At 32.9% G+C, this 13,245-nt stretch overlaps 1 protein-coding gene across 3 annotated transcripts in view; it reads left to right on the forward strand.

Annotated features, from left to right (window-relative positions):
* LOC106101568 (apoptosis-stimulating of p53 protein 1) overlaps positions 1 to 13,245 on the forward strand; it is a 174,441-nt gene that overhangs the window by 89,771 nt on the left and 71,425 nt on the right. Inside the window, exon 1 of one of the 3 annotated variants that reach the window (XM_013280834.1) lies at positions 1,254 to 1,715. The exons of the other annotated variants lie outside the window; for them this stretch is intronic. Coding sequence (XP_013136288.1) covers positions 1,269 to 1,715 — 447 coding nt within the window. The 5' untranslated portion in view covers positions 1,254 to 1,268. Of the gene's footprint in view, positions 1 to 1,253; positions 1,716 to 13,245 lie in introns of those variants that run through there. 3 annotated transcript variants of the gene reach the window in all.

Genomic DNA, 13,245 nt, shown 5'->3' on the forward strand with positions numbered 1-13,245 from the left:
CATAAAGAAGACATTTCCCCTTACTATACATCTACTCCACCGACAAATCCACTTTTCCTTCCCATCCTTTCCTCTTAAGAAAAGGGTGGAAACGGAAAGGGACTAAAATCAGGCCTCCGGCACCACACTCATCAGACGAAACGCGGAATTGCTTCCACTTCACGCCTGTTTTCTGTGTTCAACTAGTCTCGTTTTGATTCCTATAAGCTACTAGATTTATAGTTGTGGGACTAAACAGTTGAATTGGCTGCGAAACAATCGACAATCGCACATCAGTTGTGCGATGGTTTAGTCAAAGGTGCATGAGCACTCTTACAGAGAGTGAAATCTTTTCTGTATTATAGTTGATATATGATCTTGATGGATATGAAAAAATAGCTATCTAAATAATACATGCTAGTCTTTTCAAGACAGCGAACATGTGTACTACATTATGCATCGTGTTCTCATTTTTAAACAGTGCGAACATTTGTTCGACTTTCAAAGCTAAATCTAAATCTGTCAATGTCTTTTAACAGAATGACTCATTCAGTATTAAAACACAATTTTACCGAAAGTAAATTGTTCCCGATAATCCAATTTTATATCAAGATTAAGTTTATAATTTGTGGTCGAGAATCTCAAAAAACAACCCAATTCTACATAATCACATTTGACGTTTAAATAATAAATACGTAACATCATATAGATGATGTAAACTATACTAGGTGATATCATAAATTTATTATACGCAGACAGAACCAGTAAACTCTATTTGTATAGAATTTTTAACAATCGTAAACAAATAAAGCGACCGTTTTCAAGGGATGATATGTATAAAACCGAATGCTCGACAAAATCCTTGTAAAGAATGCAATATACGTTCACCAACGGCCACGGATTTCCAACGAATTCACTTCGTATATTTTTTTTGAAAGATTTCGCTGTGGATTCCTAGCTTACATTTAGTTCGCCGGTTATTCACATAATAGATTTTTCTGGCAAAAGCAGGGAAAAGAAGAGCAATACTTTCGTATTTTATAACGTTATTAAAATCTTTGATAATATGGCGTTGGAAAAAAATTAAAGCATTCGACGCTACGCAGAGATTAACTCGTGATTACCTAATCGTTTATTTAGCGTTGCATTAACACATTGCTCATGAAATCGGATTCTATATAAACGCCCATCGCGTCATACAGACAATCGTTATCCAACTATTGAATACTCCACATTCTTTTTGCAGCGTAATAACAAAAAACATTGAGTGATTATTTACATTAAAAACAATGGAGTGCGGTCGCCTTACCAGTGGAGTGAGTTGGAGCGGCCATTCGTTCACGTCGTCCAACCCGAGCATACCATCCGTCGTGATAGAAGACTGCACAGAACATGATAATCAAACTGTGAACGATAACTATTACATCAGCTATCCAGAAGACGAAAGCGATTTAAACGCTACTATAATCGTAAATGATCCAAACGTTAACATCGACGTTTACAAGAATTCTCGTTTCCCAGCCGAGGAAGTTGTAAATGGCGAGATAAGTGAAGACAGGGATGCTATAGAACTAATGAAGGGAGAAGCAAAAAAGTTGGAGGATTATAAGTTGTGCGAGGCAGTTAACGACTTCGACATTGAGTTGGAAGGCGGGGAGGCAGTGCCTATAGTGTACGTGGCGACGACGCGCGCCGCGCGGCTGCAGCGAGCCTTGCGTCTCGCCGGACTCAAAAAGGTTTGCTTGCTTTTATTCTCTGCAAAGTATTAATTTTAGCCTCATTCCTTTTACTTTGTGGGTAACTTTTAAAAAGCGTTTTGTTGCGCTTTATCCGTATCGGTAAAGTTTTGACAGTTCATTAACAAGAAATGAAGAATACTTTAATTTTTTACCATAATTCTTAAACTTTCGGACAGTTTAATTATTTAAGAAGAGCTCCATAATGATATACCGTTTAAAACATTTAAACGTTCAAAATGTTAATGGAGAAATAAATATGTAACCTTGGTCTTAAATATTATATTATACGGAACAATTATGTGTTACTCTTCAAACCGGTTCTGATATGAGAATAAATGACACGCACTTGATGTATAAATTGTGACGTATAGATGTTTATTATACGTAGTTAGGATGCAAAATCAAGTGAGATCCGTCAGTGGACACAGCACGGGCCATTAGCTCTCCGGCGGCCCTCCAATTAGGCGGTGATGCACACGACTAGTTCTTTTGTTCCTTTAACTCGTTGCGCATTGTTTTCTCTTCACTAACGTTACGTCCGTATGTACACATACATACAACTTGTTAGTTCTATTTGCATTCCCTTTTCCCTCTTTTCGTTCCTGAATTGTAATTACAAAGAAGTTTCAATATGAACGTTCCAGAAACTCGATTAGTTTTCTTTTTAATTTCAATGAAGTGCAACATTACTGATTCGTTTCTTATGTTATGTTGTTCTGCTTTACATTGTCTAAAGAATGCTGTTAGTTGTTCGTCTAAAATCTTCTCTCGTCATACTGTAAAATGACAGATTAAATATTTTTTATCTGATTATTGCGGTGATTACTATACCGTTTTAGAAGTTGGAGTAAATTGATTGCAAAGATAGCAACCGCCAATCGTGTACCGTGTATCCTTTCTATAAAGCTTATTTACAATATCAAGTTCGTACGGAATGTACGTCACACGATGGTTCGTGCAAGGAGTGCCGCGGGCAATGTTAACTATAAATATTTTTTTACAACCCCGAGTTACAGACCTGTTCAAGCGATAATTACGTTTTGGCTTGTAGTCGAGTAGTTCCATATAAAGTAAATGTAATGTAATAGTAATGTAAAATCGTCAATTTTAGTACAAGTACACTATAATTGCGAGATCGATTGATAGACACTTATCTTTTGGCATGTATTTTCCTAGGTTGTTATTTAGTTAACCCTCTGGCGTAGTCTGTAGTATAGTGTTTTATGAACAGTGGCATATTTATTTGATTTTAGGTTTAATATTTATAAAACTTATCAAACAAGATACATTTCGGTTGAGCACACGAAATTAGGTTATCGTAATGTAAATAACAGTGTTTATACGTTTCTTATCGGGTCTCTTTTTATCGCGAACGTAAATAAATGGTTGAGTGTTATTGATATTTGATTTTATAATACTAATAATGGTTACTTTATAATATGACCTTCTATTGGTTAAACGTCCTACTAGAGATCTTAAAAAAAAGGTTATCTTCAAAGTCTAGAAATTAATACCACGATATTGTGTTACCACTAACTTTTCAAAATGTTTTAATTTATTTTGTATGAGTATCAGTAAAATAAATAAATCTCGAATGAATATACTGTGAAATTCAATTTAACCGCAAAAGCGAATCCCGAAATCTGGCCGGTTGTCGGCAACTATTCAAAGCATTTGACACAAAGCTCGTATAAAGCTCGGAATTGGAGCGCGATCAATTTTTAAATAATTCACTTGAGCGTTGCTAATTTTGTTTGCTAACCGTACTCAAATATTCTATTTGTAAACAAGTTGTGTTATAATATTTAATTTTATTATAAGTATATTGTAACAAATTTGTAATTACTAGAGAAAAAGTTTATTTAATTCCTGTTAATAAACTCTACTTCGTTGGGTTCGATCTTCAAAGTCTAACTGAGATATTTACTGAAATATCAAAATATGTATATTTAATATTATAATTAAAATATATGTATTTCGTGTTCCCAGAATAATTTTCTTTGATGACTGGAATTGTAAGAACATAAAGGACACTCGTTGCTAACTTGATTTCTTTTCACTTTCTTGTCAAAGGGGCGAATACTCGGTATAATTTGTACTGTTAACAAACCGTAAAGAATATATTCGATTGGGATAACAAGTTATTAATATTTTTTTATTTAAACGTATCTTTTGTAAGCAAAATTATCGGTTATCAGAATGAGATAGAAAATATCTTCATATAGTTTTTTTTACCACGGTGTTTGTTAAAATGTAATTTTCGCGATTGTTTCTCTCGTGAATAAAGCATGATATGCCGTATTTTGACTTCAAGAAGTGAAATAAATTTTGAATAGATTCAGGTCTTAATTGCCGTGTAAAAGTTTGCGTCATGTTTAAACTATCATTTGGAGACGGCTCGGAGCGAACCGCAAGCAACTTGAATAACTTTGAGGTGCAGACCGCTCTTGTTTTACGGTTGTCATGGTTACTTGTCTTTACTTAGTCATCGCAGTATTATATCAAGTTAGTTACGTGACTGAAATATTCACGCAAATTCTATAGAAGTATTTTTTAAATCGAGGAATTTTATAGAGTTTCGTTACGAATTGAAACAAAAAAAAAACATTTTAATGTTTTGATTACAAATAAACAAGGAGTTGCCATGGAAACATGATGATTACTACATTCGTAAAAGTTAATTTCACTTATTGTTATAATTTTAAAGTTCAATCCATGAACACGTACTTTAAAAAAATATCAGGCTAAAAATTCTGATTAATTCCACATTTAAGAAAAATGAACAGATACAAGACGTTTTACTCTAATTAAAGTATATAATCAAGTCTATATCTCACATTGAGAGTATCTGCGAAAATTTAGCTTTTAATCAGTCGTGCGTAAATACTTGAGAAATGACACCGACTTCCTGTTACACAGACGGATTTCTAGACGGGCGAATATCTGTTTGGAGCAATCCACTCTTATGGTAAAGGACTTAAGGTTGAAAATCGATTATCAATATAAGATCAGTTTCATAAATTCACTGTTGGCACCGATGTGACATTACTCGTATGCGAGTTCACGTCGCCTGAGGCTAGAAGCGACTATTGTGTTGTGTTTGTCTGTACTACGTTAAATTGTTGTTCAGTTCAGTTAGAAAATGATAAATATGTTAGCTTAACATAAAGGTGGTTTATCGTTTCTACAATGGAGGTAAAATATTGTTATTTATTTATTTAATTGGTGTTCATGTTGTTTAAATTTATGGTTTATTTGACTTTATTTTATTTTTGAGGTTAAGGTTTTATTGTTTATTAAATTTCGAAGTTAATTTTATTATAATTATTACTGAAACTGAAACTTTAGTTAAAGTAAATGTATAAATGCAATTTTTAATTGATTGTATGTACCTCTATAATTTAAAAATAACCAATAGGATATATGTAACGTATATTGTTTAGTTTTTAATCATTGACATAACAATACTAGAATGTTTTGGTTATGTTACTAGCCGTATTTAAGTTACAAATGTCAAACAATACTACAAATAATCCTAGCGTCACGTTTGTGCTACGTTTTCGTCGCCTTTTGTCTAGGATAGAACACACAACTCCTCCTTTCTTCTTTTGACAAAACAAAATATGGAAATGTCTGGTGCAAACGAAATTTGCGACGACAAAATTAAAAGTTTTAATTTGACTATTTCACAAGCCACGGAAACTTCCGCACAATGGATACTTTATGCCGGATACAACTGTTGTTATAATAATTATATTTGTTAAAATTTCACGATTAAATTGATATTTAAAGTTTGAAATTAAAATGATGAACAAATAAATTAAAAAATTGACACTTCTGTTCTTGTTTCTCTGGTTTTAATATAATTCAATCACATATCACAAAATTCACACATACAAAATTTCAAAGTACTTACGGCATTTTAAAATTTCATGCATCTAATCGAAGCATCTAAACGAATAAGTCATTATAAATTATGAAACAAAAATCTTTAATAAAACAATTCACCGAAGAAATGTTAAGAGTGCAAGTTCTATACATTAGGGGTCTTTTTAATAATTTATTTGGAGAATGTTTTCAGACTAATGAAGTTTATTTTTAATTCAGCAGGACTTGAGCCAAGCGTTCTCAGAATCTCAATTGGTTTCCTGGCAAAATTTCAAATGAAATTGAAAATTACCTTCTCCGGTGTCGTTACCCTTATTTTTGATTATTTCTTAATGACAATCGTTTTGATGATATTTACGAAATTACCTAACTTTAATTTTTTCTGTAACTTCGTTACGACCAATATTTTGCATTGCAAATATTATTCTAATTATAATACTTGATGTTGTCATTGAATTAGAAGTAAATAGTAAACAGAGTAGATTAATTGTTCAATTTAGTAGATAAATTTTTCGTTTTTTTAAAATCTGAGACATCATTCACCACTTAGATTGTTGTATTGGGTATCCTAATTAATCTAATAAATTCACATATTAAGTCATTATCTTCAATTAGGAAAATACACGTGAAAACTCAAGATTGAAAAGTAGACGAATAATTTTCTTTAACATTTAAATAATATCCGCTTAATTTATACAGAATTATTACTTTTCTCTGCGGTTTCTCATCAATCTATTTCGCATTCCGTTCTAACCCAATTATCTTTTTTCTTATTCTTCAGAGTTCAAGAGCAGAACGTGCTTTTAGTAACAAACTAATTAATTTTTACTCATTTACAAGACGTCGTGGGCCGTCTTCGAATGACTAAACATTATGAGACTCATTTTTCTTTCTTTCACATTTTAATGGAAATTTTCTTAATATAATGTCGAGACTTTTTTACTAAGAGGGATATTCATAATGCTAATATTTTTTACACAAAGTAAATTAATAGATTTCATAAAATGATCGTTTTAATACTAATCGGCTTTCAGAAGGAGTTTTTTTGATAGCTAAGACAATCTAGTAACGAAATTATCTTACTAATATTATAAATGCGAAAGTTTAGATGGATGGATGGATGGATGTTTGTTAGCGTTTGTAGCCTAAACGGCTGAACGGATCTCCATTAAATTTGGCACAGATTTAGAGCATAGTCTGGAAGAACACATAGGCTACTTTTATATCCCGGGAATAGTTACAATTCCCGTGGGATTCATTTATTCAGTTTTTTAATGTTCACTCGATCATTCTGCAACGGTTCAACATATCTTATTGAAATTTGGCACAGATATAAAACAAAGTCTGTGGTACACATGAGATAAGCTTCATCCCAGAGAAATGTCCGGTTCCCGAGGGATACGTAGCTTTTTGTAATTTATATAGTTCGTATGTTTTCTAATACCATGCGGACGAAGTCGTGGGCAACAGCTCGTGAAACATAAATTTATTTATTTATTTCATTTGTTTCAGGTAAGCGAGAACATTTTTGTTAAACCAGTTAGCAAGATTACCATGTGAAGGTAAAGGAAATGCAATTTGATTTTGCATTAAAATAACAATAAACGCTGTAAATAATGTCATCCTGCTAATATCTATAAAAAATCAGATGACGGCGTGTTTTTGTACAGGTGTTTAGGCAGTGGAAACCTGCTTTATAGACTGTCGTATCGTTCGTTAAAACCAATATTAACCGCGTGTTATCACACACTGACAGCGTAATCTTGTAAATCGCTGCTTTAATTTACATAAAGACGACGTGAATAGTGATGTCTGATAGCATCGCTGTCGAAAGCCTCACAACGACTCGTAGACATACGCAATCATTACTATCGTATATTCACTTGTATACTCTAGTAACTGGAGTTAGGGGTTCATAACAATTTTAAGTAGCTGATTTCATTTTTACAATACTTTTTATAGTTTTAATGACAAATGACGATCAAATTTTTTTAAACATTTTCAAAAACAAGTGCATTCTAAATAAAATTTAATGGTATAACAATATTTTATTTACAATGTAAATGTTACTGATCGTGTTGAACATAAGGGCAGTCTGTTGCTTTGCATTTATTTGTGGGCTGTATGTCACCTATCAAGTGGTAATATATTTTGTGAGATAAAATATTGTTAAAACAGTAAAAATTTTATGTTCTAGATTATTAAAAGTGCTTTTTAGCACCTTTTCTTTAACAATTTAAGTTATTTTTTGTTTATAATATAAGGTGGCAAACGAGCAAGCGGCCACCTAAATCCACCGAAATGGAAAGCGACCGCTGCCCATAAACATCCGCAATTGCAGATGCGTTGCCTACGCTTCATTGACGGAAGAGAAGACGCACATATAGAGGAAATTTTCCCTTTCTATACGTCTCCTCCACCGTCAAATCCACTTTTCCTTCCCATCCTTTCCTCTCAAGAAAAGGTTGGAAAGGGAAAGGGATAAAATTAGGCCTCCGGCACCACACTCATCAGACGAAACGCGGAATTGCTTCCACTTCACGCCCGTTTTCTGTGTGGTCGTGGTATTACACCGGGCGAGCCGGCCCATTCGTGCGAAGATGTTAAAGCGGGCTCTACCATTGTTATTATATTATTTTTTTTATAAACAAAATGTAATCCAAAGTTAAACAGTCTATTTTGTTAATTACAAATAAATTTATTTATTCGAGAAGTAAATTTAGAAACTTTAGTCGTAAATCACCCGCTTAAGAATAGTCCAGATTCTAGATCTGGATATAATTAGGATTTGAAACATTTATTTGCTTTTAAAGTTTATAAAATTACTCTTTGGTTATAATGGAAGGCTTGATATAACTTCGCTATCAGCGGGTTTGCTGAGACAATTTTAATTGAGAGGAAATACATAAAGTTGAGTCTACATCGACACGAAATATTAAACACATTTTAGACTAGCGGCGGAGTTATGCCGTAACACACATAAAAAAAAATAAAAAAAAAACATACAGACGAATTGAGTACCTCCTTCTTTTGGGAAGTCGGTCAAAAAAAGATTGTGAACATGTGACGTAGTCTGAAAATTTTGTATAATGGAATATAAGCTTTACAACCTTATGATTCACTGCGTCATAAATTTTGTTATCATTGTTTTACCTCTATTTTATGTTTATATCCCAAAATCTTAGCAAAAAATTACATAATCCTTATTTAAAATAAAATATTTTACCATTTAAATTGTGCATAACAACGTAAAAAAACGTAAAAGAATTTCCGTTTACCGTAAATGTAAATAATTCAAGTAGCGCGTGTGAACTATGCTCAAGCAAAGGTCAACGACCTCGGAAGTTTTCTCGACGGCTCTCATGCGTCTTCATACGTTTCGCAGTAACTTAATTAAGCTAACTTAAGCGAGGAAAGTCGTCATTAAAATTTAACACGCGGTAGTAATAACTGGTAACAGCTGCGACCTCTTTTTTAGGTCAGTAAACTTTATTATGTAGTAACAGTGATATGCATTTGAACTTCAACCTCCTTGTTAGTAAGTAGGTTTGATTAACTAACTACATATCTGTTAAAATGCCAATTTGCTATATAAAGCTCCCATTATGTGGTTTTAGACTTATCTATGTTACTTGTTAGGATATTAGAGATTCGTGTCTTTTCAATCGTGTCGTTCTAATGATTTTAACGATTTTATAGATAAACAATTTGGCTTCCATTTGATGTACAAGACGTAACTACATGAATAAACTACAGAATTTTGTTATCAATAGTCTAAGAGGTCAACGAACTCAAATTCTGCGTTAATAATTCGGCAGAAAAGGATTTCATGAAATTCCCGTACGCTACCGTTTTCCTACTATACAAAAAAGTCTATTTTCCGCTGAATATTTAAGTGAAAATTCGCTTAGAAATGTACCATGCGCCTCGATTCAAAATGGTTCAACTAAAGTTCAAATGTCGTGCTGAACTATTTTGAATTTTATCCCAAAGTGATACGGTCCCAAATTAAATGACATTGTCGATTTTTTTTTCAAGATGTTTGGCGAATCATCCGATAATTTTTTATCTGTTTTGCTCTAACTTATTAGAGCATGCTTAACTTCATTCAATTTGTATTTTATTCATTTAATATATGTTCTAATATATTAAATATATCTCCAATAAATCAGTATTTTGCTGATTTTATCGAGTTATTGGTATGTTAAAGGGTAGTGCGCACTACTCGTCGTTCAAAGCATATTGCATTGCGTTCGAGAAATATTACTGAACTCTATACTGATTAAGTTATTAAAGGTAAAGTAAAGCTTATATGATGCGGCTCTTAGATTACATTTCCGCATAACAAGGTAGTCTCATCTTATGTAGTTCATTATAAAATTTTCTCACGTAAAGAGAGCTCATTTCCTCATTAGACGGTCCACTTATTCATTAGAAGGACTTAAGCTACCTATTCATGATCCGATATAATTACTTAACTGTATACTCTAAGAGCACTGAAGAGAGCTAGTTGCTCTATGGTTCAGCACTTGTAATGGTCCTGGGTTCGAATCCCGTAAAATACTGATATGTTTTTCAGTTTTCTAATTTAATATGTACATTTATCCGATGACCTTACGGGAAAGAAAAATACCGTGATGCAATCTGCACATATCTGCGAAGAAATCTACTCACCCTTAGCATAGGCTCCAACAGTAGAGACATTTAGTTTTTTTATTATTATATCTGTATTAATTTAGCCATAACAAAGTTTTAATTTTTATTCGAAAGGTGTGAACTGTATTGCTGATGCTTTGACGACGTTCCGCTTTTTGATACGGTGTGTCCCAGGCATTGTTGTGTGTGTGTTCGCTGTTAGGTTAGGCTGTGTGTATGGTATAGTGTGCTTAAACTAATTAACAATTTAGGAGACATGTAATGAGGTGACAATTATTATAAGCCTCCTTCTTAACAATTAGGTTATTTTCGATTTGAAATTTTACATTACACATTTATTCACAGACTAATTTTGACAGACCTTGCCGTTTGCTCGTATTGCAAAATCCAGTCATTTTCGTATCATGGAATATTCCGTGAAGCGATTCCCCGTTTCTGAAATATTCGCGAGCGGGTATATTCGGGAGATATTTACGGCGTAAAATTTACTTCGTCGGCACTGACTGATCAAGCGTTACGGAGTTAATGACGCGATCTCTAAACCCTGATCGGTACTGCCGGGATTGGATACATGATTGTTATTAATTTTACTCTGTTGAAAAATAAAAAAGATTACCTGAGCAGAATACAAATATGTAAAGAAATTAATACGTGATTACCGTGTTATATACTATAATATTAGGGGACTGATCTTACTTCTTACTAATATCACAAATGCAAACGTTTAGATAGATGGATGGATGGATGGATGTTTGTTAGACTTTGTAGCCTAAAACGCTGAACGTATTTCGATAAAATTTGGCATATATGTAGGGAACACATAGGGTACTTGGTTTAGTTTTCTTTTTTTTTAATTTACACGGACATAGTCTCGGTCGATAGCTAGGAATATTATAAATACGAAAGTTTATTGGACGAATGTTTGTTAGAGCTTGTAGCCTAAACCGTAGAACCAGCTTTGATGAAATATGCCTTAGATGTAGAGAATAGTCTAGGCTACATAGGCTACTTAATGTTTCCTTAGTTTTGAGACATGTTGTTAACAGTGTAATAACTAAATTCTGTCTGTCAAATATACAGAGGTTAGAAAAAAAACTAACGCGGATATGCAACAGTGCGATAATAATACGGTGAACTTGGCAACAAGCCAAGAACACTAGCTTCGAATCGGCTTAGACTAAACTGTGGCGAAAATAATAGTAAATAAATGTATTTACAACTTCTTAAAAATAGCGTTAACGGATTTATAGTATTTTCTATAAACAAATAAAACGAAGTAAATAAAATAGTTATTGAATGAAATATAAAATATTCTAAGCCCGTACTGTTTTAAGAACAACAAAACTGACTACTACATATCGGAAAATTTCATTTTACATAGTAATCATGTACTTGTAAAGCGGAGAAATAAATAATGGCGGGAAAAATTCATGGTGCGAAAAAGAGTTACGATAAAGTCGAGCCATATATCAACGTTAAACGACCTGATTAATTATATCCTAGGAGAGAATAAAATTTATGTATACGAAAAATATATAATTATAAAAAAAAAAACAATCTCTGGTGCCGTAGTTAAACCATTTATAACTTTAAAATAATAACAAAATTTCGCCTACTACTTACTTAGTTACTCATTGCTAACGTATTTTTTTTATGGTGAAAGAATTTTTTAAATCGGCCTAATCGTTTTTGAATTATTTCCAACCATACAAAAATACAATTCTTTCCTTTATATAATATTAGTATAGGAGTATAGATGTAAAATAGAATAAGTGCTATAATCTAGACTTTACGTTTTACGTCATCTTGATGGGTTTCTCTTAATAATGAGGATTTATAATTGTTTAACTTGTTACCGACAGCGCGGCAGCCAAAAATACAAAACACTTATTATAAACCAAACATATCTTTATTTAAAACTTATTTACACAAAAAATATACAAAACTTAAAACTCTCTTGATTACATCTTGACTTCTTCTTTTTATATTTTCTTTTTAAACGATTATTGCCTTGGTGGCCAGTATGCAACCTCTTTGGCTGTATACATACTGCTTGTCAGCCAAAGAGGTTGCATTTTGCATTCAACATACCGCCCACCAAGAACATTGTTAATGTTCTTCACAAAACTGTCCCGCCCACCATGCGATGTGAGGGAGAACTTTAAACGATGGTGACAAATACAAAAACAACATAGCCTCATAACTTCTTGAACAGTGGACTGTATTATCTAACTTGAAAAAACATCTCTTTTCTAGGTAACTGTCAATAAACTTTAAATATCAAAAGACAAACACAAAAAAATATCAGTACTTAAATCTTTGCTTATTTGCTAATAGCCACTCACAACATAAAACCTAAATTGTTAAAATATATATGTTGTTAAATGTGGTGCGACTTGCTATTGCTAAAAATCTAAATCTACTTGTTACCTCCCTCTCTCATCCGCTCGCCAATAACTTTGCGACTTTTCTTATTCTTACATCTTGTCATTACAATCTCTAGGATACTGATAATACCTAGGGCCTCCCTTTTTACAAAATGTTCAAACATCCACTTAATTGACACTCCGAACTTACATCATACACAATGCGACATAGGCCCAATATTTCGGAGTGCTCGCAATGATGTATTGAACTGTAAGGGATCCCCCTCAGTGCTGTACGTTGTTAAGACCGATGTATCCTAAACTTTAGCTCTACCTTTCCGTTTGCTTGGTTCGGTTTGCAGGGAGCTCGTTATAACATTGAATACATGGTCACACTGGAAAACAGTACCTAGGATCAAATCATTTGACTTGAGTAAACTAAATCTTATTATCTTGTACTTCTTAAACTTACACCTGATATCTTTACTATTGCTTTACATCTTATCTATTATGTATGTACTTATGACCCGCTTAATCCCTTAACATTGCTAACACTGCCATAAAACAGAACAATAAAAAGTAAAAATCCTAACCTTATACATTTGCAACAATACAAC

This window comes from Papilio polytes, unplaced genomic scaffold (genome assembly GCF_000836215.1).
Source record: "Papilio polytes unplaced genomic scaffold, Ppol_1.0 DF823980.1, whole genome shotgun sequence".
NCBI lineage: Eukaryota > Metazoa > Arthropoda > Insecta > Lepidoptera > Papilionidae > Papilio > Papilio polytes.